At 47.9% G+C, this 27,028-nt stretch overlaps 10 protein-coding genes across 10 annotated transcripts; 8 read left to right on the top strand and 2 right to left on the bottom strand.

Moving 5' to 3' along the window:
* Nucleotides 1-4,461: 4,461 nt before the first annotated feature.
* On the top strand, nt 4,462-6,212 carry FOBCDRAFT_203795 (uncharacterized protein; the record flags this gene model as incomplete). Its single annotated transcript, XM_054705286.1, has 6 exons — nt 4,462-4,574; nt 4,638-5,301; nt 5,353-5,404; nt 5,453-5,841; nt 5,892-5,981; nt 6,030-6,212. The coding sequence occupies 6 exons, from the start codon at nt 4,462-4,464 to the stop codon at nt 6,210-6,212; spliced, it is 1,491 nt and encodes a 496-aa protein (XP_054561261.1).
* A 1,585-nt stretch (nt 6,213-7,797) lies between these two features.
* FOBCDRAFT_203794 (uncharacterized protein) lies at nt 7,798-8,430 on the top strand (the record flags this gene model as incomplete). The annotated part of the gene is made up of 1 exon (XM_054705285.1): nt 7,798-8,430. One exon carries the CDS (start codon nt 7,798-7,800, stop codon nt 8,428-8,430), a length of 633 nt encoding a protein of 210 aa, XP_054561260.1.
* An 801-nt stretch (nt 8,431-9,231) lies between these two features.
* Nucleotides 9,232-10,679, top strand: FOBCDRAFT_276315 (major facilitator superfamily domain-containing protein; the record flags this gene model as incomplete). The annotated part of the gene is made up of 3 exons (XM_059611517.1): nt 9,232-9,385; nt 9,438-10,057; nt 10,131-10,679. 3 exons carry the CDS (start codon nt 9,232-9,234, stop codon nt 10,677-10,679), a joined length of 1,323 nt encoding a protein of 440 aa, XP_059465260.1.
* A 704-nt stretch (nt 10,680-11,383) lies between these two features.
* FOBCDRAFT_241473 (uncharacterized protein) lies at nt 11,384-14,833 on the top strand (the record flags this gene model as incomplete). Its single annotated transcript, XM_059610358.1, has 5 exons — nt 11,384-11,405; nt 12,479-12,651; nt 12,687-13,651; nt 13,788-14,615; nt 14,683-14,833. 5 exons carry the CDS (start codon nt 11,384-11,386, stop codon nt 14,831-14,833), a joined length of 2,139 nt encoding a protein of 712 aa, XP_059467437.1.
* A 1,071-nt stretch (nt 14,834-15,904) lies between these two features.
* FOBCDRAFT_241472 (major facilitator superfamily domain-containing protein) lies at nt 15,905-17,924 on the top strand (the record flags this gene model as incomplete). The annotated part of the gene is made up of 10 exons (XM_059610357.1): nt 15,905-15,982; nt 16,249-16,309; nt 16,374-16,652; nt 16,707-16,771; nt 16,824-17,026; nt 17,079-17,221; nt 17,274-17,426; nt 17,482-17,595; nt 17,642-17,706; nt 17,757-17,924. 10 exons carry the CDS (start codon nt 15,905-15,907, stop codon nt 17,922-17,924), a joined length of 1,329 nt encoding a protein of 442 aa, XP_059465259.1.
* A 343-nt stretch (nt 17,925-18,267) lies between these two features.
* On the top strand, nt 18,268-19,338 carry FOBCDRAFT_262504 (uncharacterized protein; the record flags this gene model as incomplete). The annotated part of the gene is made up of 2 exons (XM_054705280.2): nt 18,268-19,120; nt 19,204-19,338. Exons 1-2 carry the CDS (start codon nt 18,299-18,301, stop codon nt 19,336-19,338), a joined length of 957 nt encoding a protein of 318 aa, XP_054561255.2. The 5' UTR covers nt 18,268-18,298.
* Nucleotides 19,339-19,780: 442 nt separating this feature from the next.
* FOBCDRAFT_276310 (uncharacterized protein) lies at nt 19,781-20,419 on the top strand (the record flags this gene model as incomplete). Its single annotated transcript, XM_054705279.1, has 1 exon — nt 19,781-20,419. The coding sequence occupies one exon, from the start codon at nt 19,781-19,783 to the stop codon at nt 20,417-20,419; it is 639 nt and encodes a 212-aa protein (XP_054561254.1).
* Nucleotides 20,420-20,509: 90 nt separating this feature from the next.
* FOBCDRAFT_241469 (alfa-L-rhamnosidase) lies at nt 20,510-23,231 on the bottom strand (the record flags this gene model as incomplete). Its single annotated transcript, XM_059610356.1, has 6 exons — nt 20,510-20,752; nt 20,796-20,964; nt 21,016-21,255; nt 21,286-22,034; nt 22,137-22,731; nt 22,789-23,231. 6 exons carry the CDS (start codon nt 23,229-23,231, stop codon nt 20,510-20,512), a joined length of 2,439 nt encoding a protein of 812 aa, XP_059465258.1.
* Nucleotides 23,232-23,716: 485 nt separating this feature from the next.
* On the top strand, nt 23,717-25,312 carry FOBCDRAFT_140811 (general substrate transporter; the record flags this gene model as incomplete). Its single annotated transcript, XM_054705277.2, has 5 exons — nt 23,717-23,786; nt 23,836-24,027; nt 24,080-24,657; nt 24,708-25,150; nt 25,204-25,312. 5 exons carry the CDS (start codon nt 23,717-23,719, stop codon nt 25,310-25,312), a joined length of 1,392 nt encoding a protein of 463 aa, XP_054561252.2.
* Nucleotides 25,313-25,941: 629 nt separating this feature from the next.
* Nucleotides 25,942-26,934, bottom strand: FOBCDRAFT_139631 (short-chain dehydrogenase; the record flags this gene model as incomplete). Its single annotated transcript, XM_054705276.1, has 1 exon — nt 25,942-26,934. The coding sequence occupies one exon, from the start codon at nt 26,932-26,934 to the stop codon at nt 25,942-25,944; it is 993 nt and encodes a 330-aa protein (XP_054561251.1).
* Between the last annotated feature and the right edge of the window lie 94 nt (nt 26,935-27,028).

Genomic DNA, 27,028 nt, shown 5'->3' with positions numbered 1-27,028 from the left:
AAGTCAAAGCGTGCAGCGATGGCCATCAACGTCCTGAAGGATCGTCCAGCAAGTGTTGCCGCATAGGTCTCTTCGTGAATTGACTTGGCTTGTTGGTCGCCCCTCACTACCAGACGCGCCTTGCACTTCTGGAAGCGACCGTGTTTGTCAAACTTGTACACGTAGACCCACATGCAGTCAAGAATTTGATTTCCCTTTGTTTGAGGGTCGTCTCGAGGAATTTCAGTCCATGATTCCATCTCTTCATGGCTCCTAAGATGCGCTGTTTCTGCTTCCTCAAATAGAGTTCCCATTGGATGATTGATCAAGTCTGAATGACTTCGTGGTAAGGGTGGCATATCTCTTCTATGCAGAACCCTTGGGTTTCTGAGTAGTCGTTGAAACTTTGCTTTGTCAATCACCTTTTCCTCAAAGATCCCAAGTGGCGTGGCCAGGCGCCCAGCAACAAAGGCAGCCTTCCACACCTCAATAGGTTCCTGGGTATCCCAGAGCTTGAGATACTCTTCCTGCGAATCACCTGAGACTTCTCGGTTCACTATGGTCAAAAGTGCCATGGGTGGAAGAGACACAGGGGTCGGGTACGGCCGAACGAAGGCGTCAGAATTCTTGGCTTGGTCATCGGTGCCGGCTGTCGCCTGGTCTTCCGTGCCGCCTTCTGGTAGTCCGTCGCTGACTTCCGCGTCCCTGGATATTCCAAAGCCTTCGTCAGTTCCAGTTGGCTGATCAGGCTCAACCTCTGACTGTTCAGCTCCCGTGTCTTCTACCACTTCATGGAGTGCGGGGTCTTCCCAGGTGTGCTGGGCTTCAACATCCTCGTCTTCTCCACGAAGGCCCTCCCAATTACCTTGGGGTATATAGGCACCGCTCGGGTCTTCTTCTGCCATCGTGTTACGATCCATCTCAGGCTCCTCGACTTGATCGAGTAATTCAATGAGCTCTTCTTTTTCCATGTGTAATAAGTCGTCTTTCAGTTGGTCAATATTTCCATTAAATCGCTCATCTTCGTTGAAAATGACGTCTCTTGTTGAGATGGCTCTTCCGGTTTGAGGGTTCCAGATTCTGTAGATATTTGTGGATTGGTAGCCGACCAAGAATCCTATCCAAGCCCTCGGATTGAGTCTTTGCTTTTTCTTTGCACCTTTCATTGCATCTCTTGTCATCGCAAATGCTTTACATCCATACACTCGAAGGTGTGACTGCTGAGGTTTACGATCTTCCACAGGGATCCCGTCTCGTTGAGCGAGATATGTATGGAACCGACCGTATGGTGTACGCCAATCGTAAATGTACTTGGGTGTTCGGTTGTAGAGGTACACAGCGCATCGGTAAATCTCTACCCAAAGGCTGGCAGGTAGTCGTGCTCCCGCCCTCATTGCTCTAGCCTTTGCCTTGATTATATGTCCTGAGACTTCTGCGTTCCCGTTCTGAGCTGGGGTGTACGCGGCAGTGTTCTCGATTGTCAGATGAAGCGATCGGAGATATGTGAAGATCATGCTATGTTCTGCATCGAACTGATTCTTGCCGACAATTTCGTTGTCGCACTCCACCACTTTGGGCTGAATTCCATACTGATGATAGAGAAAACCGAAAAGGTCTCTGATTGCAGCGATGATCTCTCCTGTTCCTCTGCTGCACAAGTAATAATCCCAAATGAAACCGGACCATCGATCTGTGATCAACATCACGCTACTCTTGCCCTCTGGGTCAGGAGTAATGTCATGGAAGTCGATAGCTAACCGTTCTCCAGGTTTGTGCCCTACTTCTCGAGGCTGACGGTGGATTTGTCGTCGTATCTTGGAAACCGCACAGTCATCGCATTCAACTGTTGGTATTCCCTTGATCTTCGCACCTTGAGATGAATTGACGAGATGCTCGAGAGCCCGAGGCCCTGGATGGCCCAGGCGCAGGTGCCATCTTCGTCCGTCTGCTTTTGCGGGCCTTCTTCCCGTCCAAGAGTTAAATTTATGTCTCTGGGTGACAAAAGCGGTCTCTCCCATTGCTATATCTTCAATGACGAATTGTTCATGTCGGATGACCACATTGCACACCACGATTCCGTTTAGTGTTCGAATGCAGTTCGACGGCGGTTTGTTATCCCACCAGTATCCTCTCTTGTGTAGTTGTCGTAGCGAAACTAAATTGCAAGGGAATCCCTCGCAGAACGCCACGTCGCATAATCGAATCGTCTTCGATCCCTCTGGGCCCTGGGCGTGGAGGTCCACGTTACCATACCCTTGGATGGGTACTCGCTGCTTGCCCGCGAATACGTAGTCTTCAGGTCCAGCAGGACGGTATTTGTCAAATCGGTCGCAGTTGTTGAAAATGTGAATGGTCGCAGCAGAATCCAGCAGAGCTGAGTTCTTAAGTGGGTAGTGGCTGATGGAGAATGCCGACTTAATGGAGGCAACTACGAAGCTCGAGGTATATTCTCCAACAGCCCTTCCTAGTCACTCAGTCTCTTCGATATGACCGACTTTCTTTAGACGATTTATCTCTTCCTTCAGAGATGTATCACTTCTGAGACGGTGCTCGACGGCCTCGCGGATTATCTTCCGCTCCTTGAAATACTCTGGCGCTGTCTTTGGAAAGACATAGTAGCATTGGGCGAGTACATGATTGCCATCACAGACCCTGCATGTAGCTTCGGTATCCCTGGATGTCACAACTCGCTTTCGTCTTGATGAAGGTGAATGCTCTGCCTTACGTTTTCCAAGTTTGTCTTGCCCCTGAGGTAGTGTATTCTGTTCTTTTGTCGGTTTCTGTATATCCGTCGGTTCCGGTGGTTGCTGCTCTTCGGCAAACGTAGGTCCAAAGACCCCTCTTGTGATTTTGGATCCCTTCTGGTTGACGTGGAGGATGCTTCGTCGTTCAGCCTCCTTTCGGAGGTCCTTTGCCACCTCTCCGATCGACAACGACTTGTCTTCAAGTTTATCCTTGTATATGCCAGCGTAGATAGCAACCCAGCTACCGAGAATTGGTTGCACAGCCTTTGTTAAGTCTTCGAACCAGGTATTTGGGTCTTCCACGCCCCCCGTCTTCATGACCAAGGCATGGTTGGTTGCCATTTCCCAAGTAGTAATCCATCCAGTAAAGTCCTTTGGAATCTTAGCGAGTGGTGTTGTAGCTGCCTGGTACTTTCTTCGCGCGGCTGCTTGTTGTTCCCTCTCCGTAGCGCCTACACTCGTCTTGAGGTTGGTGTACCAAGTTCGCAGGTCCCACATCGCTCGACATGAGCTTTGGCGTAGGCCGTAGTCTACTGTCTCAGTGACCCAGGTCTTCAACTTTTCACAATTGGTTTCTTGTTCCTTGTATTCTCGGTGATCCTGCTCATAGATCCGCCATTCAAACGTGAACGATGCTTTGTCTTCGGCCGTAAGTTCGGATATATTTCGAGCATGATTATGTGGGTCGGTCGTCTCCGGTAGCGAGACCACCGGTTCCGCGGTGGACGGCTGGCTAACCGTTTGGCTCGATTGTCCACTTCGGCGGGTCTGGATCCCTGCTGGTTGGAGGAAGTCCGGATCCGTAGTACGGGGAGGGATCCTCCGATGATATGCCCCAATGTCTGGTCTTTCAGGCCTTTCCATGAGGGTTTCATCACTCTCCGGATCGATGAACTCCCATAGGTGGAGACTTATGGCTTTCGTCTGGAATTCTTCATCCCATCGTCCCCAATCTTCGAAGGTCTGCAACAGCACCTTCTTTGATGAGGGGTTATCGTTCGACATCGCGTATCGTCGGTATCGCGCAGATGGCTCGTAAGCGGATGAGACTCTTAATTGTTAGATACGCACGAATACGATGGGGTGAGTGTATCCAAGTGTGGAGCAGAATGTTGTGATGTTATTGATCGTCGACTTGATTCTTTGATCAGTCTGTCAAAGAGGGGTGAAACCCCTCTTTTGGATACAAGAATAATATTGCAGTAAGGGAAGTGGAGCCCATTCCCAGCCGCCAATCTAACACAAATCTGACCCATATTTGTTGCAACCATGTTCGGTTCTCACACCATTTGAAGATCTAATAGTAAGCTGTTCCTCCGCCTCTCGATTTTTTACGATGGTTCAAAACGGGGAATGCATCTGCCAATGTGGCTAATGCAGTCGCCGATTGATAAGACCCTTGTTTCGTTCCCTCTTCACCGATGCGTTCGTAGTGATCATCAACGTTCCACTGCTTGGCTGGACCAGGGTTGCAGCGACCTTCCACAAGTGACACTATATCCGTCGACAAGTGACTATCACTGCAGGATACTAGTGTCTTTTAGCTGCTATCCATGTAGATCATGCTGGGTCAACTGCACTTGAGGATAAACGGCCAATACGAACTACGTATGATGGCGTGAGCTCTCCGATTCCATAACACTATAAATTGGGAAGCGGTCACCCATGCGTTGACCAAACCTCTGAAACCTGCAAGTGATGCACACTTAGTCAAATAAAGTCTTGGTTATACTTCAAAATGAGACTTAGTACTGCAATTGCGGCCTTGTTGTCGCTGGCACCGAGTGAAGCATGGGCCAAATCGCGCAAGCTTGATTCAAAGAAATTCCAGGCCGACATTAAGACAAACCGGTAAGCATCCGTCTCTACTCGTTCTCTGTTTCTATTATCTGGTCAGCTGACCGTGAAGCAAAGTCTCATGTCCAACTTGGAAGACTTAAATGACATCGCCTTTGACAATGGAGGAAACCGAGCCTTCGGATTGCCAGGATATGACGCGTCTGTCGACTACATCTTCAAAAAGATCTCAAAAGTCAAGAACGCCAAAGTCTGGAAGCAAAACTTCCCTGCACTTTTCGCCTTTGTCGACAAGATTGAGCTCACTGTTGACGACGAGTCGATCTATGTCTTTGGTTTGACCTACTCCCCCTCGACGAGCGAAGAGGGTATCACAGCCGAGCTTGCTCTTGGTCCTGAAGGTGCTGCTGGATGCGATGCCTCTTCGTATGATGACCTGGATGTCAAGGGCAAGATCGTACTGGTACAGCGTTTCCGATGCCCTACCGGCGGCACCCTTGCTGGCAGAGTGATCCCTGCAGCGGCTGCTGGAGCTTCTGCTGTCATTATTTACCACGACCTGACGACCAACGTTACTGCTAGTTCGCTTAGCCAGCCAGACCCCGAGAAGCATGTACCTGCTGGCTTCATCAACCGAGCTGATGGCCTGAAGCTCAAGGAGCGAATCGAGGCTGGCGAAACTCTTGAGGCTCATTTCCAACAGACACAGACTATCGAGGAGCGAATCACTCAAAATGTTATCGCCGAGACCACAGGAGGTGATCCACGCAACGTCATCATGGTTTGTTCGACTTCTCCACTCATTTACTTGTTGTATCTGACATGACTTTAGCTTGGTGCTCATCTTGACAGCGTTCAAGCTGGTCCTGGTATCAACGACGACAGTATTTAAACTTCTACATAAAAATAATCGCATCCGCTAACATAAACAGGATCCGGATCATCGTTGATTCTTGAGCTATTCCTCGCTCTTTCAAAGTACAAGACCAAGAACAAGATCAGATTTGCCTGGTGGGGCGCTGAAGAGAATGGACTTCTGGGCAGCAAATACTACACTTCGAACCTCAGTGCGAAGGATGTCAACAATTTGCTTATTTATCTCAACTTCGACATGGTTTCCAAGGGTTTCTTTGGTGTCGCGGACACCGATGGCAGCTCTCACGGCTCTAAAGCCCCTCCCGGCTCTGAAGTTCCCGAGAAGATCTGGGTTGATTACTTCACTAGCAAGGGTCTGGAAGTCACGCCTGCTGTCCTCACCAACGGTAGTGATTACGCTCCGTTCTGGCAGAACTTGAACAAGCCATTTGGATTCTTGCACACTGTAAGTTCTACTCTAATACCAGTCAGCCTCTGCTCACACAATATGACTAGGGTACGGCTGTTGAGCAGGATCCCTGCTATCATCAAGCATGCGATACAATCGAGAACCCTGACCCCAAGACACTCACCATTAACGCCAAGGTGTGTAAAATCCTGTGAAGTAGTTAATTGTTGCTAAATCTTTATCAGGCTGCTGCCCATATTTTGGCTGTTCTTGACCAGAAGGGAACGAAGCTGATTCCCAAGACTAAAGTCAGTGAGGCTTCGCTCAAGGGTCTCCAGCAAAGAAGTGTTGGACCAGACTTGGCGCAGATTGATGAGCTAGAGGCCATGGGTCTCAGACATTTGGGATGTGGCGTGCATGAGATTTGATCATGATCAAAAGTTTGAACGGCGTTGACAAGGCGAGGCAAGGAAGAGGGGTGTTATCAAGCCGTTCATAAAGTCAGGCGTTGAAGGGAGTTGATGAGTGTTGTGATACTGCTTGTATTGCTTGGAGCTGCAGTACCTACCCGACCGATAGAATATCTCCAGGTCCATGTGAGGTCTGTAGATTATGTGAGACCCTTTAAGAGATAACTGCGCCGAAAGGAGCGCATGATTGTGATGAAATTGGGCATGACGACCTGAGACGCGAGACTTGAGACGCGAGTTGGTGTGGCTACGCTGTGGCTGTTTACGCTTCGTCATCAAAGTTACGCCACGTACCCTATACCTCAGATCTGATATCGACTTTTAAGCTGTTTTCTAACGTTTGTGCAAGTGAAAATTCAATTTCCCTGGCTAGAGCCTCCTAGAAGATTGAATATCGATGTAATAAAGTGATTATACGCTGTAGAGAACCTATTTGTGGTTTGGGCGTACAAATTTCGTTCACGATAACCTCATTGCCGCATTCATCTTTCCTCATCTACAACCTATAGATGTTTTGGATTTAAACAATTTCCTGCTTTTTCTAGGGGTTTAAAGCCTAGAGACAGTAAATGGTAGGATTATTGGTCAGTGAAACATGTGTTTAATTTGAGACAGGTGTGCGAGCTTTTCCCACTAATGAAAACTTGGCTTAGAATTGTAATCGCTGCCTGAAAATGACTGCACCCGGGAACCGAGCATTTGTAATTCTGCTCTGCGTAAACTGGGCCTCTATCCAAGCCTGACAGTCGAGGCCTGATAGTACTGCTACGCGTGACTTAGACTCAATTTACTATTGGTTGCTGATTAAAACGGATTCCACCACTGTGTTTATGAGACAGTTTCCAGTGGGACTTTTCAGTTTCTGTGCCGCAGTGGGAGGTTTGCACGGCCATTATTGGCGCAGCTTGGCACCTAATGCGCAGCTTGGCACTTAATACTTGTCACATAGCTGGTAAGATTTTTAGGACTCAATCGTGACGGTGAGCACTCCAATCTAAGCTATAGCAAAACACTACTGATAAAATTTGAAAATTTGCCGCGCAGCGTTGAACTAACTGGTTTTACCGTAAGTCGCTATCTTGACAGTTCCTGCAACGCGATAGTTCTTAGATCGAAACTGCGATTTTAGATCTGCAAGGACTCGGGAAGCCCTCATATACACATAGAGTGAATATTTTCCCTGTACCTTGAACTTGAATAAAATCAACATTTTCTTGAACAGCACGAATATGCGAGCAGTGTCATCGTGTAAAAGCGCGTGGTGACCTGAGATTGAGGCTGAGTCTATGCATACATATAAGCTTGATAGCTGCTGCGCCTCCACCACTAGCTGTCTGAAAAAGGAAAGCGCCGCGCTCAAAAGCGACCGCTAAACCAACAATTGAACAGGCTATGTTCGTATTTATTGTAATTTCCTTATATGCTAATGCTGGAGGCCTCACATACTGATGGCTTGGCAACGATATAAAGCTAGTGGAGACTTGCGACTGATTGCTTTGTTTTACCAACACTACTTCAAATAGAATCCAAACTGATTATCACCATGCAAATCTCTAAAACTGCTCTTTTCACCATCATCGGGGTCTCACAAGCTGTCGCCCAGACCCCCGTACCTACCCCGATCACGACGTTTGACCCTGACAACCTGAACCCGGGCCTGAGCGATGAATGCTTCAGTGTCGACTCTTCTGTGAAAGAAAGAATGGACATTGTTCCACCTCCTGAAGATCCCGCTCTTTCCGAACTTGTCGTGTCCTTTGCAATCGGGGGCCTTCACAACACGCAGGACCCTTGCGAGCTTCCTGTCGTCACTGGCTCATTGGCTCCGGTCTTTTCAGAATGGGCTTCGCGATGGACAAGTAAGCAGTCCGAATACATATCCGAGTATAGGATGATCTGGACGGCTTGCAGTGATGAGCCACTTGTCACAGACCTTGCACCAGTAGGCTCTGAGGTTTGCAGCGACCTTGTTGCAAAGATTACTGGGGCCCCTTCTTACGACGAAAAGAACGAGAAAGATGAAGAGAAAGAGAAGAAGGAGGATGCGGATGAGGAGAAGGCAGAGAAGAAAACCGATGATAAACCTGAGGTGGTCGGCGATTCTGCAGGTGCTCGATTAGGCGGCTCTTTTCTTGCTGGCTTTGTAGCTGTGGGTGTGGTAGCCGTTGCGTTGTAGTTATGATTACATAGCGAACGATTGTCCGGCTAAATGCTTCTGACATTTAACCAAGGGTGCAACTGTCGTTGGGATTATCGACGTTGGCCATTTATGTATTTGTTTTTATGGGCCAGGGCATATGAGATTGCATTAGATCGATGATGAGCAGTGTGAAATATAATTCTCAATAACTAGTTTCGCGGCATATAACTTCCTAGGCGTGTTCCTATTCACTTGTCTTATCTCATTCCTGAACGGGAGCTAACGGGCATTGTTTAGATAAAAGTCAACCAATAGCTGTATTACACTTAGTTAGGAACTTCCAAAAGCCCCCAAGGCGCTTTGTATTCTCATGGTACCGTATTTTGTGTTAAGAAAGCAATAGTAGAATGTGTCATTTAGATGTGAGGCCTCGACCTATTCTAGAAAGATAGCTCTTGACTGAGGACCCTTATCACAGACAGGGCCTTGTATGTATGAGATCAGTGGCTTATACAAATGACGTATGTCTAAATAGAGCGAGTTTATAGATGGCCAGTGAAGCTGACCAAGGTCTGAGGTATCTTGTAAGGCGCAGCCCGACATTGCACCCTACGATTGACGAGACCCACTTTGATTGTCATTACTATAAGCTCGTCACAGCAACTTTTATCTATATTAAAATGGAGTGATCTTAGAAGCTAGATTTCTGAAATCCTCATTAAGATCATTCCTCAATAAATCTAACCATCCGAAATCACCAACTGACATCTTTTGTTGAAAATTCATTTCTATCGTCTAGCCTGCAGAAGTCACGTGCACTAAATCTCTCTAAACACTATGGCCGACGAAAACCAGCAACGTCAAGTTGCAAGCTCAAGCGAGAACGGGAGTTACAAGATTGAGCCCGAAGTTTCTCAACCGGATTCACTCCACGTTGACGAGGATCTCGATGAGAAACTCGAACCGACAGGATGGCACACAAGCGTTCTTGGTAAAACAACCAAATAACTATGTACCATGGCTTCGCTAATCGCTAGTGTTAGTGGTCCTCTCTTCACACTTTGTGGTCATGAATACCTCTGGCTTCACGAATTCCTTTGGAGCACTACAAAGTCACTTTATCGAAACGTTCGATCAGCCTTCTTCAACAATCTCATGGATCGGCTCCATGCAGATATTTCTATACTTCTTTGTCGGCATAGCTTCAGGCCGGCTCACAGACGCGGGACACTTTAGAGTCGTGTTTCTACTAGGCTCACTCGCAAACGTTGTTTGCATCCTGGCAGCATCCTGTAGCTCAGATCTCTGGGCCATGTTTATCACGCTGGGTCTCGGTGTGGGTTTGGGTAATGGAAGTATGTCTTGCCCAATGCTCACTGTCATGTCGCCATACTTCTCATCGCGGCGAGGCTTGGCAATAGGGATAGCTATGTGCGGTGCCTGTACTGGAGGTTTGGTATACTCTGCCATCATGCGTCAGCTCATGCCAACAATAGGCTTTCCATGGACGATGCGTGTAATCGCGCTCATTCAATTTGGTACTTTGACTGTATCGAATATATGTTTGCGCCCCAGAATGAAGCCGAAAAAGACTCCAGGTTGGATTGACTGGACAGCTTTTCAGGATGCCCGTTATAATTACTACGCTATCTCGGGATTCGCTGTAAGTAAACCCACCACTCGTGCATCACATGAATCTTGTCTGCAGTGCTCACTAACCGCTGCGTCTCTTGTAGTCTTTGCTCAGTCTTTATATCTTCATATTCTTCATTGTCGACTATTCGCGTACGGCCGTATCACCACCCTTCTCACAACAGAACTCAATCAATCTCCTGTTGATATTCAATGGTATCAATGTATTTGGTCGTATCGGGTTCACCTCTGCTAGTGATAAATTTGGAGTGATGGCTGTCTCTATATTCGTCGCTGGTGCAACAGCAACCACCCTGTTCTCTTGGATCGTGGTGACGACACCCCCGGGCATGTACGTATGGACTATATTTTGCGGAACCCTCTGTGGTGGCATACAAGGTCTTTTCCCGGCTGGCCTTGGCTACCTCACAGCCGGTAGGGAGAAGTCAGGGACACGGATCGGCATGGCGTTTGGTATTGTGAGTATTGCCAGCTTGATTGGGTCTCCAATTGGTGGGGTTTTGATTGGAGGTATGAACGGAAAATATTTAGGGGCGCAAATATTTGCTGGTGCTACAATGGCCTTGTGTGCTTTATTTGTGGAAGCTGCACGAAGGGTTGACAGGTCTAAGGCGCACGACTTGCAAGTCTAATGCTCCCTACTAGATTAATCTGTATATTATGTTTCTCTAGGCGACGGGAGTCTTAATGTTTCTCCACGTAGTTCTTTTAATCGACGATTGAATGAGCTGGGACTGCCAACACCACCCAAGTTTTCTACCAAGTACCAACTATATCATTGCGGTCATAGAAATGGAAGATACGCTCTAATCCATTCCACTTTTGACCGAAGTGGGTTAGTGTTAGTTGACTTATGTTATTTTGCTTATACTTATGGGTCAACTATTGGGCCGACGGAATTGTCTGGTCGGAGAGCTGGTTCGGCCCTTTTATATGACTCAGTATAAAGGGCTTGAACCAGACATTTCACTTTCTTTAATAGTGTTCAATACTAAGAACCTCACTTACCGCCCAATAACATGTCAGAATATTGTTCATTGCAATTGCTGTCGTACAGCTTGAAGACGTTTGCAGTTTTCTCTATTGTCACTGGTGCTGATGCTTTCGTCGGGAGCCAGCTGCATGTGCCGCCCTCTAAACGATATCACCCTCGGCCACCTGATCGGGGACTTCTATACGCGGTACTCCGAGTCCAGGGGACAATGTGGATGGGATACGGCATGACACTGTGGTGGGCTAGCAACCATATTCTATCAAGAAGGGCTCCCCTGTTACTGCTTGGTATCTCCATGCTTGCCGGCTGCATTGGGCGATTAACAGTACCTCCGGACGACCCATGGGCGACTACATGGCCCAAGGTTGCCACATTCCTCCAGTTTGCAGTACCAGGATTGGAGTACCTTCCCATTTTCGCGACTAGAAGATCCAGAAATCTCTAGAACAAATGATAATCAACCATAATGAATTGTGCTCACGACCAAAGAGCCTATAAACCTCAAAGCCAAACAGCTTTGAGAGAGTTCATGTGGTCTACGACTAGAGGTACACGCACTGGAAGAATTTTATACCCTGCGCATGCCCTCAAGCCGGAAATACGGCTTGTGCATTTTGGGAAGCTAGATGGGGAAAATAATGTTTGCGAATTAACGCCTCAATCGTCTTAACATGTATGGTTTGTCGGTATGGTCCCAGAAGCCATCCGCTTTAAGCTGGAACAACATCTTCCCAACTCTTATGTACTATCTATATTTACTATCCAATACCCAGAAATAATGACCTCGCTGTGGAACAGCAACCTAGTAACGACCGGTGGAAGCACATAATTTTCCACTGAGTAACGCGCTACGGATAGTAGGCGAGATGTTCTTGTAGTAGTTACTTGAGCTAGGGCTTAACTTAAAGTATAGGAAGCTTTTAGACATGTCGTAAAATCACATCTCTTAGCATTTAGAACGTTCATCAGACCCCCAAGAGTCAAAACAGCCAGACGACCCCTGCTGAGACTAACCCGGATTCAGTAAGGCGGGTCTCTAAAGGGCTGAAGTTGACAAGAAAAGAGTGGGTCGAGATGTTGAACTCGCATTACGTCTTCATTCCTTGCATGCCATCGATGCAACATCCACGCAAGCGCAGTCAGGCTTCAGAATGGCAAACTATGGCAACAGAGAGGAGACATTATTTCGCTATAATTATATTCATAACAACATGGCTAACGATGCGGGTCTAGAATACATACTCAATCAAGAGCCATGCAGTCGGACATCATCGGCGTCTAGTTTCCTAGAGCAAGACCTTGCATTTTTGCTAGAATCGTATGAAGCGACCATCGATCCCCAAGCGTTGCACTTGAGCAGCGACCCGGGAGCATCAAATGATGACTTGACGCTGCCCCGTTCTGACAACATCCAACTTGACAATCAAATACCTCAAGTCGCGGCACCCGGAGCCTACAATTTAGCTAACGTCCACGACCAACAAAAAAATGAACAAACAGCTTCCCAGGCAGGGAAAAGGTTCTCACTAGACTCAACACGAGTGTTGAACAAGTGGCTTGCGAATCATCCTCAGCACCCTTATCCCAGCGTTAGAGATGTTGAGTCTACGGTATCGAAAGACAATCCGGTCTGAGTAAGCAACAGATCCTGAACTGGTTCGCCAATGCTCGCCGCAGAAGGAAGTTTAGGCCACCGGTCGCATCAGAACTTACGTCTGAGCCATCGGGTGTCGGCCCCAGAGACATTCCTTCGCACCGTCCGCCGACACCATTTGTCGGACAAGAGACCCCGCTAGAACGATGGAAGAATTCACCACCGGAAGATGAACCTTCTAGTATCTCTGCCATTGCAAGAGCAGTATCCAACGCATCTAGCGCTTTGGTAGAGACTCCTGATACAGCTCACGCCAGGCTGAGACAAGCACCATCTTCGACTGGAACCTCCATCACTAGTGCAGACAATTCGGACTCCAGTAGGAGCTCTCATGCCTCTATCAATTCTCACGCATCAGATGCATCGCTAGAATCGTTGAGGAAACTCAAGAAGAAGCGCCGACGTGCCTTGAGATCTAACAAGGGTGACCGAAGGGTTCTTTCTCAGGTCTGTCATCGTTTTCAATGCACCTTTTGCACAGAGACCTTCAAGTTAAAGCATACTTGGCAACGACACGAAATAACACTACACCTATCACTTGAGCAATGGGTGTGTTCGCCGTCTGGTCCATTTATTCTCAATCAACAGACCGAACCAGAATGTGTTTACTGTGGACTTGTTAACCCAGAGCGTGCTCATTTTGACATGCATAACCACGATTTCTGCTTTGGAAGGGAGAGAGAGGAGCGAGTTTCCTACCGAAAAGACCACCTACGCCAACACCTAAGACTCGTCCACGGATCCCAGTTTTCGAAATGGCCCATGGAAGGGTGGAAGTTCAAGCTCGAAAATGTGCAATCCCGTTGTGGATTTTGTGATGATCAGATGGCCACATGGTCTGAGCGAGTGAATCACTTGGCGGAACATTTCAAAGATGGAAAGACAATGGCTGATTGGAGGGGTAATTGGGGCTTTGATGCATCTATTCATGAGATGGTAGAGAACGCGATGCCTCCGTGTGCGTGATATTCCCCCTTGAGACTCATCCTCCATGAATTTTCATACTAACATCTGACAAGATCTCATCGAGTACGAGCGAAACTCGCCACTTCCATTCACCACACAACAAGGATCTCCTTATAGTTCTACCAGCGCATTTGAGCTGCTTCAATCGGAACTGGATTATTTCTTCTCCAACTACGTCGATGTCAACCATTGCGTTCCGCCCGACGAGCTCCTGCATTTGGAAGCTTGCTGTATTATTTTTGGAGCAGAGCTGTCTTATAACCACCCTCTAATCAACGCCACATCTTGGCTTCGCGACCTTCTGATGGGTACCGAAGATGTTGTCAAGAAAGCGCAGATGACACCCATGAGAAGTGCTGCTAGATCCCGGTTCACTGAGCTAAAGATCCACAGCAAGAACGACATTTTCGAAGACTGTAAATTGGAGGCCTCTTTACGTCAATATGTCGACTTCTTGCAGATGCTAGATTTCGAGATTGGGGATGACGAGCTTCAACAGGAGGCGTGCTCCATTATTGATCACATACCTGGAGCTTCGCCCATGTTCACCAACTTATTGGTTGGTCTTATCTATAGCTCAACAAAATGGTTGGCTCCGTTCCGCCTTCGTGTAGGGCTGCCTGCTGATGGTGCCAACCCACACTCGGCGGAGCAAAGTTTGACATTGGAAGGTTTGCATGCACCCGCCTCAGCCGGCACACTGGTCCCAAATACGGTAGCCCAACGCAACGAAATCGGGACAGACTCTGAGAAGAGGATTCATTCGCTCCAAAACGAATCCAGGACAGGCGCCGGTGCCCAAGCCCACAAAGTCGTGTCCCTCAACATGTATAGGGGCCTTACCAGAGAGTTGACAAGGTTCGTTGCTCGGACCATCTCGCCACTGAATCCGACCAGCCATGTCCCCACGGACGAAGAGCTTCAGTATCAGGCGCGTTGGATCATGTACGATAGGTAAGATGGCCAACCAGGTAATCCTTGTTGCTCTTGAAACCCAATCACTGACTTGTTTTGATGCTAGTCACGATGTTTGGAACCAAACCCCAGCTGATAATATGGACTGGCTCTCGGAATTTAAAAAAGACTCCAGCTTCTTCGAAAATTTGGAATCCGCTACTATCAACCATAACTCTTCCCCTGTCCGTTCAGGGTATTCGGGCGCTTTGTATTGATTTCAATGATAGAAGGAGTTTTGTTGAAGACAGAGCTTGGATTAGCTTGATAGCTATTTTACTTAACCGCACCAATACAAGCATCCCAAGAATGTGGTCCTTCTCCAGTTTGCTCTGCCAATGTTTTCGTTCCCAACTAAACTTTAGACCAGGCGTTAACCAAACTATAATAGAGCATGTTCTGAACCATGCTCTCTAGTTAAACTCATCTGGAACTCACCTGTCGAGGCTATCAAAGCTGCAGGGGCCATTATTGCATACGGCCGACCCCCAGACAACTGCAACCACATAGACTGAATGCCAATTGACCCAGCTGAGGTGGCCCCAGTAGCAAACTTGATCGAAGCTTGCAGATGCGGCAGGAAGATAAGTGAAGGGTAACCAACACCAGGCTGAGGCCGAAAGTCGTAGCTAGTGCCTCCATTATCCCCTCAGCAATGGGGCCGAAAGTAATCAGATGAATCATCCTCTGGGTGCACAAAACCTGGACTCGTCATGCTCCCATGTATCTCTCCGAGATATGCGGCTTTGTAGAGGGACTGCATGACGTTCAGAGCTGTCAACCATTGTCTGGTAACCTTCCACAGGGCTACATGTGGAGAACTTGAGATTTGAAAGGTCTTCCTCATCCACACAAAGTACAAGAGTGGGTATACTGCTGGGTTTTCCGCCCTCATCTTGTAGTGGTAAAGACGGTTACGATAGTGTGCTGACTCGACCCTACACACCAATTGATCGACTCACATGTGATTTTACAGCAAGCCACTCGTGGATGATCTCGTTTCCCCGCACTTACGATCTTTTGCGAGGTGCGAAGCGGAGGATGAGGCTGGTTGCAGATCTTTGCCTTGTCCTCGCCAAGATAAAGGATGAGTTTGGCCTAGCTTGCAGATATACAAGAACCTTGCCGGATACAGTTAAGCGGGGATTGGCTTTTGTCTTTATCAACCTGCTTCCTCGCTCTGTTGCTCCATCACAACGCTACCACCCATCGAGTCTCAAATATCGCATTGGTCACAAGATCTATTCATGTCTTCTGTGATTTATCCCTAGCCTTCCTTCACAGACCAAATGGCCATGGGTCTAAAGCTCCAGAAACTGCGCGTTGCGGTATGGGGTGAGGCCCCCGATAGCCCTGAGGAACGCAAGGTCAGCAAATGCACCCACGTCGATATTGTTACAGGCCAGCTAACTGTAAAATAAAGTTGCTGCGAAAAATCGACTTCTCTATCCTTGTGCGTTACACTCCCGGTCCGTGATATGCCTCTCGAGGCTAATCGTGTCGCAGACCTATTGCTGCGTTGCTTTCTTCTTCAACTATCTCGGTATGTTCTTACGACCACGGGCAAAGCTTTGAAGACTAACATCTTGCGGATCGCGCCGTCTTGGGCAATGCCTACGTTTCTGGAATGAAGGAGGACATCGATATCACTCCCGATCAGTACAATCTTTTGGTCACTATTCTTTCTGTTGGCTGTGAGTCCTGGATCGTACCCAGACCTACCTGTCCCATGCAATCTGGCACTCTAACAATGACTAGACATTGTCGGTCAAGTTCCCCACGGCCTCGTCATCCAAAAGGTCGCTCCTCGCATCTGGTTTCCTCTTATGACACTTGTCTGGGCACTTTTGACCATGGTATGCGCCGCCTGTCACAGTTTTCAACAACTAGCACCGGTCCGATTCTTCCAAGGTGTCGCAGAGGCATCGACATATAGCGGAACACAATACATCATCGGTAGTTGGTATAAGGGACCAGAGGTCGGAAAGCGGGTTGGGCTCTTCCAAGCTTCCGGAATGGTCGGCACCATGTTTGCCGGCAAGTCAACTCAGTAGCCAAGACCTGGAAACACTATCTAACGTTTGGCTCCAGGTATTCTAATGACGGCTATCTGGAACACTATGGATGGAGTATCTGGCCTGCCAGGCTGGAGATGGGTAAGTTGCCAGCCGATGTGTCTTTCGATCATAACTAAGGAAAGAACGGCAGTCCTTCATCATTGATGGCATAATTACTATTCCCGTGGCGGTCTTTGGGTTCATCTTCTTTCCTGACCTCCCAGAGACCACCAAAGCATTCTACATGAAGCCACATGAGCGAGAGCTCGCCCTTAGTCGACTGCCACCCAAAGATCCAGAAGGCCACAAGATCGGAGCTTCAATCATCAAAAGAGTTCTACTAGCACCCAACTTGTGAGTTTTCCTATACTTTTCCTATTTGCGTCGCCTGCTTACACATTCTCAGTTGGATCTTTACCATCTTCTGGATGCTTGGAGGAGCTCTCGAGGCATACACAACCCAGACATGCATGGTCTTATGGATGAAAGCATCCGGACTCTTCACCGTCCCACAAAACAACACTTATCCTCTGGGAATTACAGCTATAGGTACCTCACAGTGTATTCATGGTAGTCTAAACAACTTAGTAACACGCTTTAGGAATCGTTCTTACTCTTGCTACCTCTGTGGCAATCGATGCTACTGGGGTCCACGTTCCGTACGGACTCGCAGCTTGCGGTATCCAGATCATCACATGTGTAGTTCTCCTCTGCTGGGACGTTGTTGGAACATCGGCAAAGATGGGAGCTTTCTGTATGAGAATTAGCATGCTCTAAATTCCAGGACGCCGTTTTGCTGACAAGAACAGATCTCGCTGGAACTGCGTATTTGATCCAGCCAGTCGTGTTTACATGGGCGAACAAAATCCTGGCGCGTGATGGAGATGACGTTGCACGAGCTGTTATTCTCTGTGCCATGAACGGTAAGTCCTGCCTGATGCATTCGAGTCCTTTGCTCACACTGTTTAGGTGCATCATCCGTTCTCTTCTCATTCTGGGGTATCACGCTCTACCCAGCTCGGGACGCTGCAACGGTGAGTTATCAATAATTAACTGTACTCCATATTCTAACATTCATTTCAAGGGCTTTCAGAATGGGACAATAGCTATGGTGGTCGTTTCTGTCTTTCTTGCCGGATGGATTGGTATTGTATGGTGGCAAGATAAGAGAACCGCTTGCATCCAAGCGGGCCACCCAGTAACAGATGCCAGAGCCGAGCAGGGGGCTTACAAATATCCCTGCAAAGAATAATTTAGAGAAGTTTAGAAAGCCGAGAGACTTCTATAAGGATAGTCACCAATACTTTATATTTCTTAGGTTAATATAGGACACGAAGCATGTTAGCGCTAGAAACTCTATCGTGCTGCTCATATTCTGCAAAGTTTAGTCCTAAATGTATTTGCTCTAGTTATGGAAATTTATAAAGAAATTCTAATACAATCCTGGAAGATCTCACTCTATGTAAAAGGCTGCTCGGAGGTATTCATTTCGGAGCCCGACCAGTTCCGTGATCTGCCACGTGATGACGAGGTGTTTTCGTGAGCGTCTCCTGCTCGCGTTGATTCAGTGACCGTGTTCGAAACGCTGACGTCGACACTACCACGCGCTACCCCGCCAAGTCCAAGATGCCGCGTATGGACCTAGGCCTTCCCTACAACCATTGTAGCAACACACCATGCCGCGATGGCTTTCAGAGCCCTAGCCTCCTCCGCTGCGGTGGTTGTCAGGTCGTCAAGTATTGTGGCCAGCCTCACCAAAAGGCCCATCGACCCAGACACAAGGTCCAATGTATCCCGATTAAACAGCAGAAGGACAAGGTTGTAGAGGAGGAGCAGAAGCTATGGGCTGATCCTGGCGTAGATACAGCCGGGGAAAACCCTTTCGAAAGTATTGTGGGCAATTTCTGGTTTTTCAAAAGTACTCTCCCTTACATGCAAGCTCGCTTTGACCACATCACCGCCATTCTTAACCGTCACAATTGCGAAGCAGCTGAGATGGCACTCGATAATTCTCTCGACCTGCTTCACCTTTGCAGAGGCGACAATCTCAGCGTTCGTTCCCAGGATCCTGCGCTGTATCTCCGGCTTAGCAGGGACCAGGAGGCATACGATTTTATCAACTGGTATGCGGTCAGAGACCCTAGCTATGACTTCCACGATACGAGCTTGCCATTCCTCGAAAAGCATGACGAAGACGCGTTTGAGGCTGTCAACGAGAAACCCAATTTCACCAATTTGTCCTTCTTCGTGGCATTAACGCTCATCAAAATTCGTTTGATGAAGGACTTGGAGGGACTCCAAAAGTTCGTCCAGAGCAAGTCTAACGCCGCAGGTGAGGCTAGATATGATTATTTGCAGGAGGAGGCCATGAGCGATATACTTCTCAAACGGCCGGATATTGTCGCGCAAGATAATTACAAGGAAATTATCGATGAGCTTCGACGCCAGGTATTACAGCTGTATAAGATGGCCAAGGAGAAGAATCTTCATTTCTAGCCGGGCACCATGGATCCGAATATTTACGCTTACAGTACAGCGTACCGATGGGTTATACAATTGGTTCACGAGAGGAGGCTGTGCTTGTTTTTCGGAACTCTTGGTACTCGTGGTCGGAGACGGAACCGGCTATCGGGTTCATTCGGGGCGTTATACGCAACGATCGGTAAAAGTATGGGAATGGGAAACTCTAAGGATCTTCTATCTAGGAACAATCAATTTATTTTGGCCTGGGCCTTGAAGTTTATGCAATATGAAGGGGCTCAGTGGTGAGGCGCATAGACTCCGTATGCGGCCATGTTTTGTATGCTTATTTATTTCTGCTAAAGAATTCAAAACACTGTAGGCGAAATGCTATGGCCCCATGGCCTGGCTGGCTCCCGTTCCGATCTCGCTGTTGCCTAAGATTTCAAGGTTTCAGCATTCGCTATGTGACATTGATGGCTGAACTTTGCAGACAGGCTGACGGTTATATCACGTGCATTCGCGTCATGAGTGGAAAAAGCAACGTTTCTCATTTCAATACACATCCCTGTATATTATTTTCAACCACGTTTTATCATACCCGCGAATTCTTCACGTAGACGCAACAAAGAAAAGACGGTCCTCAATATGTCAGTCAAGGAGGAATCCCCAGGTTTTCCCATGTCCAAATCCCATTTTGCCAAGTTTGACAACTTCACCCCCAAAGATGACGCGACATTTGACGATGAATTCGCGCGTCTGGCGTCGTCCCAAAATTGGGTCCCTGGCAGTCAAGTCTACACCCAAGAGCGGACTATCGCTATGCGTGAAGAACTACAACTGCATTATTTTTCTCAAACTAAGCAACCAGACGGCAAGCTCACTGAGGAGGAACAACTGGAAGGATACCAAAATCTCTGCCGCGAGGTCCGAATACCCGTGAGCGACTCCATCGCCGAATGCAAAAAGAATCTCAAAAACACTCTTGTCAACATTGTCGACCTCATCGATGCGCGACGGGTGCAGAAAGATGTGAAAGTCTGGGATGACTTTGAAGCTTTTCGCGCCTATACCCTTCAAGACGAACATCGTATCAATATGCAAGAGGCAAAAGAGGATGGTGGGTATTTGGCATCGCTACTGCAGCGTTTGAATGGTCCGAGATCACGGAACAGAAAGGGTGGTAAGGGTCATCGTTCGAAGTCTGAACGAGGTTCAGGGCGGATAGAGAAAAGAAGGTCGGCATCTAAGCAGACAAGGGAGCGGCCAGTTAAGACTGAAGGATAATGAATATATCTAGGTGTATATTTAAGTTCTCATATAACAATGGAGGTAACAACAGACTGTACTTTTTCTATCTTTCTGGAATGTCAAAGCTTAAGTAACAAGTCTGTCAGCTCGCAATACTATCTGGAGGCATCGTTGGTTCGCGGCGCTCAAGGGCTTCGGTGGCCACTCTTCTGCCTCAAAAGTACATTCCAAATAATACTTTCCAGAGTTCAACGTCCTATTAGGCTCCTCCTCGCAGGTATACTCCTTTCGAGGCTCCGAAGGCAATGTGACCACCCCCGAGCAGCTCGGGGGGACGGTTAGGGACATGGCGGATTTACCATTCTCAAGCTTCCATTCGCACACAACAAAGCCATAAGGTCCTTCAAAGGACACCGGTGATATTACCTCCCGGCACAGGAAGCACACGAATCACACGCCAGCCCGGCTCATGAGTTGAAATATCGTCAACAGTTCTGTGTAGCCAATGGCTGACTGCATCGAGTGCGTAATGGTTGAAACTAGTCATTTTACCAGGGTTGATGCGGCCGTCTGGTAGCATACTGTCCTAACGTTCCCATACTGTGGTGGCATCGTGAGAAACCACGGCATACAGCCAGCTTGGGCAAGCCGTCTCGAGTAACATACGATACGCAAGCTGGGAACGGCCAACTTCGGTGAGAGCATGAGATATCGCGGGAGTACCTGCGAACCCGATGCTGATGTGAAAGCGTGCAACGCGTACCATGGGGTCGAGTGCTTTTCTAGCGGTCTCGCGTTGCTCCTTCTTTTCAGGATACAGTCCAAATCGAACGGCGAGGTTAATGCCTGTCTGGTAGGATGACATCAGATTTCTTTCTGCCGTAATATATCGTCGCTAGAACAATAACTTCACTCGCTCTCCATCTTCCCCGTACTTGAGACCAAGGCCGGTTTTCCCCAAGACCATACACAACTTGGCTAATACAAGTGTTGTATGAACCAGATAAGCATTGGCCACAAGAATGTTATCTGTACGCCTATTTCCCGGATCATCTGGCGGTGCGCTTGGGTCCAACCAGTCTGCAAGCTGCCACTTGTCTGGGTTCCAAAGTCCGTTTGGAGCTCTGTCAACACCTTGATCCAACCAGGTCTGCATACTCTCGAACTGCCTTTCCAGAAGGTTCTTATCGGAACTATATTGGTAAAGAACATCAGGAGTCAAAACTGTCACATCATCCCATACTGCCTGAGCTATATGTGGCCAGTTGGAGCTAATGGCCAAAGGGCACACAAGACGTGGGATTCCGCCTTTGCCCTCCTCCAGCTGTTCAGCTGAAAGGTCTTGGAGCCAATTGCCTAAGATGCCCAGCGTATCATAGAGGTACGTAGCAGTTGGACAAAAGACCTGAAGATCGCCAGTCCAACCTAACCGCTCGTCTCGCTGAGGGCAATCTGTTGGTAAGGATAGGAAGTTACCGCGCATAGACCAAACAACGTTTTGATGCAATCGATTGACATACGGATTGGAACATTCGAAAAAGCCGCGACGTCGCATGTCTGTGTGCAGGACGAGAGCTTGGATATCGTCGATTGAGGGTCCATCTCCAGGCCATCCCTCAACCTCAACGTATCTGAAACCATGAAATGTGAACTTCGGTACCCAGTTTGAGAGTATTTCACCCGAGCCAATAATAGTATCACAACATTTCGTTCCTCGAAGGGGTCACGTTCCGAGCTCTCCGTCTTCCATCACCTCAGCATGGCGGAAGCTGATGTGTTTTCCTTTCTCAGTCTCTAATCTTGGTATGTAGAGTTTGCCCACGAGATTCTGACCAAAATCAAGGATTACGTTGCCGCTTTTGCTGCTAAAGATCTTCTTGAAAGGCTTGGTCTCGATGACTCGAACAGGAGGTATATCAGGCGCCACAATTTGAGCTGTTGGCCTAGAAAGGGTTCTAGTGATGAGTGTATCTGAATCAGTATGATTCATGTCGTAAGTTTCGCCGTCGTATATCTCGCTGTTGATGATGGGGCTAGATGTGCATAGCCAGCTATCATCCGAACAAAGATGCCACGAGACAGCTGCGTCGTCATCTTGAACCTCTAGTTGAGCAAACAGCCCCAACTCATCCCCGTATCGAAATCTTTCGCCGCCCTTGAAGCCAAGTCTTCCAGCGTACCATCCTTCGGCGACCTCGACACTGATGATGTTTTTCTCACCTGGGAGCAGTAAAGACGATACGTTGTGGATGCGATAGACCAGTCTGAATCTGTAATTCGTCCAGCCTGGTGCAAGGTGTTCGTCGCCCACACAATGTCCGTTGATCGTAGCTTCAAAGACACACAAGCTTGTGATATACGAACGTGCTCAAGAAACCGAAGCGAGATCTTGTGGCAAACTAAACTATTTATAAAATCGTATTGGTTGCAAGGGACCATACGGCCCAAGTCTCTTTGCGGAGGTAATGAAGTTGGCTTTGTAGTCGCTTGGTTCTAAGAGAGCAGCCTCTACAGTCGCAGGAGCAGACCATGGGCTGTATTCGGTGGTGCATGGTTCATCTTGGAGACTCTTACCACGCACTCGAACACGCACCGTGGCAGATTCGCGTGATGAAAGTGGTCGTGCTGGCCAAGGTATCAAAACTGACTGGTCGCTAGAGACTTGGAAATTTTCTGCCTTTTCGGTGCGGGCGAAAGTGACTTCCACCTCATAGCAGGTTTGAGCCCATGCAGAAGCCGTAGATGGAGACGTCCCAAAGATCCATGAAAGTCTGGGTTTGGGCGTATCTAAGCCAAGTCCGCTGTGGTGGTGCTCGAACTTGAGCTGACCAACGTGAGGTGAAGACATGATTTGCGAGCAGGTAGGTGGCGAGAGCGATGCGGATAACCTGAAAGAAGCGTTCAACTTTGGCTAGGTCATGAAATATCGCTATATAGACTCCAGAGTTCCTTCGGGGAATGGGGTAGTATACCACGAAGTTGTGGAACGAGATCAGTAACATCGTCAGTTCAGATCAGCGGAGCTGTGGATTTCTGGTTTCACTCTACGCCAGACTCGGTTGAGATCCGCAGAATGATCATGAGTCTTACATGAAGGAATGCTTCCGATCCTACGTTGGGTTACTAAAAGCGAATGTTCGGGTCATGCTTAACCGACACCTCTCGGCGTTTCGGTTTGTTCTTGCGGCGGCTGCATCTCTCTCCTCATCCCGATATGTAGATCTTTGGGGACCCCAGATTGCGGGGAAGTGCTGATGCCCATGCCTTCTATACTCCCCAATTCCCGGCATCGGATACTACTGCGTTCTTTCTCATCACAGTAATTTGCTAACCATGAGATTTCTCGCTGTGGCTGTGGCTCTAGTAGCTGCTCAGGGCGGCTTCATCTATGGTCTTGGTTCAGGTAAGAGACTTAACTCTTCTGATAGGTGACTTCTAATAAGTCCGTACAGGCATTATTGCAACTACCTTTGGCCATGACACCTTCAAATTGGCCATGTATGGGCCTTCCATGGTCAACACTACGTATCAAGGTGCAATAGTGTCTGTCTACAATGCTGGGCAGGCTATCGGTGGATTAACCACTGGATACATTGCGGACAGGTTCAGCCGCAAATACACCATCCTCTTTGCATCTATCTTGAGTGAGTAATTCATAAACTCAAGTCGATTCTCAGTATTGATATCCAAGCCCAGCCATCATCGGGGCAGTACTCCAGTGTGCTGCCGTCAACATTGGCATGATGGTCACCGGAAGGCTCATTGCAGGGATCGGATGTGGACAGATACTCGCGGTTGTTCCCATTTATCTGGCCGAGGTGTCTTCACAAGACAGACGCGGCTTTCTGGTTGGCCTTCGAGGCATGATGATAGCGATCGGATTCGGCGTTGCCAACTGGATTGGATACGCCGGTGCTTTCTCATCTGGCAACGGTCAATGGCGCATTCCTATGGCTATGCAACTCCCAGTTCCCGTTATCCTTTGTGTCATGATCTTCTTTGTGCCATTTTCACCTCGTTGGCTGGTACTAAAAGATCGTCACGAAGAAGCTAGACAGGTCTTGACCAGCCTTCACGGCAAGACGGATGACGAGATTTACATCGACAGGGAGCTTGTTCAAATCCAAGAGCAAATACAATTGGAGCGAGATCAAGGAAATCTCAACTGGATGACAGCACTTGGACACATGTTCTCAAGGAAATATGTCCGCCGGACAATGACTGCTTCTTTCATCGTTACCATGGGTCAGCTTTCTGGCTCGTCAGTTATTCAGGTAAATTTCCTCGGAAGAATATCTCGACATATGTTAACAGCAGTAATTAGAACTTCCAAAATGTGTTCTATCAAGCTGTTGGCTTCAATGGTCGCACAGCCCTCCTTATCAGCGGCGTGTATGGCATGATGTGCATCATCGGCCAAGTCATATATCTCGCCTTCGTTGCTGACAAATTACCGCGTACCCTCACATTATGGTCGGGTTCTCTTGTGCTAAGCTCAATGATTGCTATTTGTATGGCTCTGAGCGCACAATTCGGCTCCGTAGACAATGAAAACCAGGCTGGTGCCCGGGCTGCCATCGCGTCCATCTTTGTTTACTCTTTGAGCTATGCCATATTCTTTAACGCCATGATCTGGGTGGTACCCTCTGAGCTTTTCCCTTTCTTCTTGCGAACCAAAGGTCTTGCATTCGCTGTAGCATCAAAGTCTGTGGTAGCAATTGTCCTGTCTCAAGTCACACCTCTGGCTATTGCTAATGTCAGCTGGCGGTAAGTATATTTGACTTTCACGACGGCAACCGAAGACTAATATTTAAACACAGTTACTACTCTCTTTTTATCGCGTCGAACCTTGCCACTGCTGTGTTTTATTTCTTCTTCCTACCAGAGACTGTAAGTAATCATATAACCCCATTCATACGAGAATGCTGACTCAGGTTAGTCTGGTAAATCTCTCGAGGAGATCGCTGCCTTGTTTGGAGACGAAGTTGTGGTGCCATCTAACCAAGCTAGATCTAAGCTTGCTCATGACACCGAGTTTCGTGAGCTGGAGCACATGGACTCAAAAAGGCGGGATGTGTAAATTGAGCTAAGTGGAATATGTGCCTCCATCGATAGAGTGTGTAGATATGCTCAGTCCAACATCATATAAGGGAGATACGCGTAGTGAAACCATCAAACAACGTCACGCTCATATTATCACAATATATATTTGATAAATTACTTTCTCCCTGAACTCTATCGAAAATGATCAGGCGTCAGGCCTCGACGAACTCTTGTTTGAAACACCACTGCTATACAGGGCCACTCATCATCGCATGCAAATGGTCATCATCTGAGTCAGTCGATAACTAGCCACTCAAATGTTTGAAGAGATCTATCTTCAGTCTTCTATATACAATAAAATTCCCAAGGGCATTTCTTTACTCGCCAGGTTCACCGTTTGGTATCTCAACATGGAAGATTAGCAATTCGATTCATGTTGCATCTCGTATTGGAAACACGGGCCCATCCTAATCTCGAAGCTACTAGGATTCTCGCCCATGCCGTATGCCAAGCACTCAATACTCAAACTTCTGTCCTACCAGCTTCTCGCTCAGCTGCCAAAGCATTTCCGCGCTCACGTCACTGGTTGCCCAGGGGTAGACTTCCTCCTTGTAGGGGTCAGCGACATGACAGTCGTTGAGATACACTCCGTTCTGCTCAATGGTGGGATCGAAGGCCGCAAACACATGAGTTGCGACACCTTCATTCAAGTCTTTCATCTTGACTCCATCTAATCCCCACATGTACTTTGTTCCCATGACTACGTCGACGTCTTGCATACTTTTTAGAAGAGCTGTAAAGTCATCGACATGTGCTGAGAGATTAGTAATGATGCCGCCTGGGTGGAGGCTGAAAGAGGCAAGACCCTTGGATCCAAGCTTCTTGGCTAACGAGACTGAAAACAAACAATTGGCTGTCTTGGACTGCCCGTAGGCAGCCCACTTCTCGTAGGTTTTGCCGCCGTTGAAGTTGTAATCAGTCCATCTGATGTTGTGGTGACGATGACCAGCACTACTGATGTTGATAATTCGAGGTGCCTCGGCATTCAGAATCTTACTCATGATAAGGTTGGTGAACAAGAAATGGCCGAGATGGTTGGTCTGGAACTGTGTCTCGAAGCCGTCCTCGGTCAAGCTATATGGTATAGCCATGGTGCCAGCATTGTTGACCAGAACGTCAACGCGAGGGACGTCATCACCGGACCAGGAGAGTACAGTCTCCGCAGCCTTTCGTACGTTTGCAAGTGAGTTAAGGTCTAGACTCAATGGCTTCACCTGAATTTTTGGGTGAGACGCCTTCAATTCGTCGATCAGGCTTTGAAACTTGGAGGGATTTCGGCCCGCAAGAATGAAAGTAGCCGGCTTTGAGACAGCGACCTGCTTGACAAAGCTTTCACCAAGACTACCAGGTGAAACTCCCGTGATGAGGATGACCTTGTCCTCAATCTGGGGGGTGTAATAAGGCACAAGCTCGCTGGCTTTGGAATTTTCGTCAAGAATGGGAGCCATGTTGGGGATCAAGAATGTAGTTTTGTCGTGCTTTAATGGGGTGGATCGATAACAATATGGTAAAAGATGGGTAGAAATAACTGTGAGCTAATGA

Source organism: Fusarium oxysporum, chromosome VII (assembly GCF_013085055.1).
Source record: "Fusarium oxysporum Fo47 chromosome VII, complete sequence".
Classification (NCBI taxonomy): domain Eukaryota; kingdom Fungi; phylum Ascomycota; class Sordariomycetes; order Hypocreales; family Nectriaceae; genus Fusarium; species Fusarium oxysporum.
This window is presented reverse-complemented; position numbering and strand designations above follow the sequence as displayed.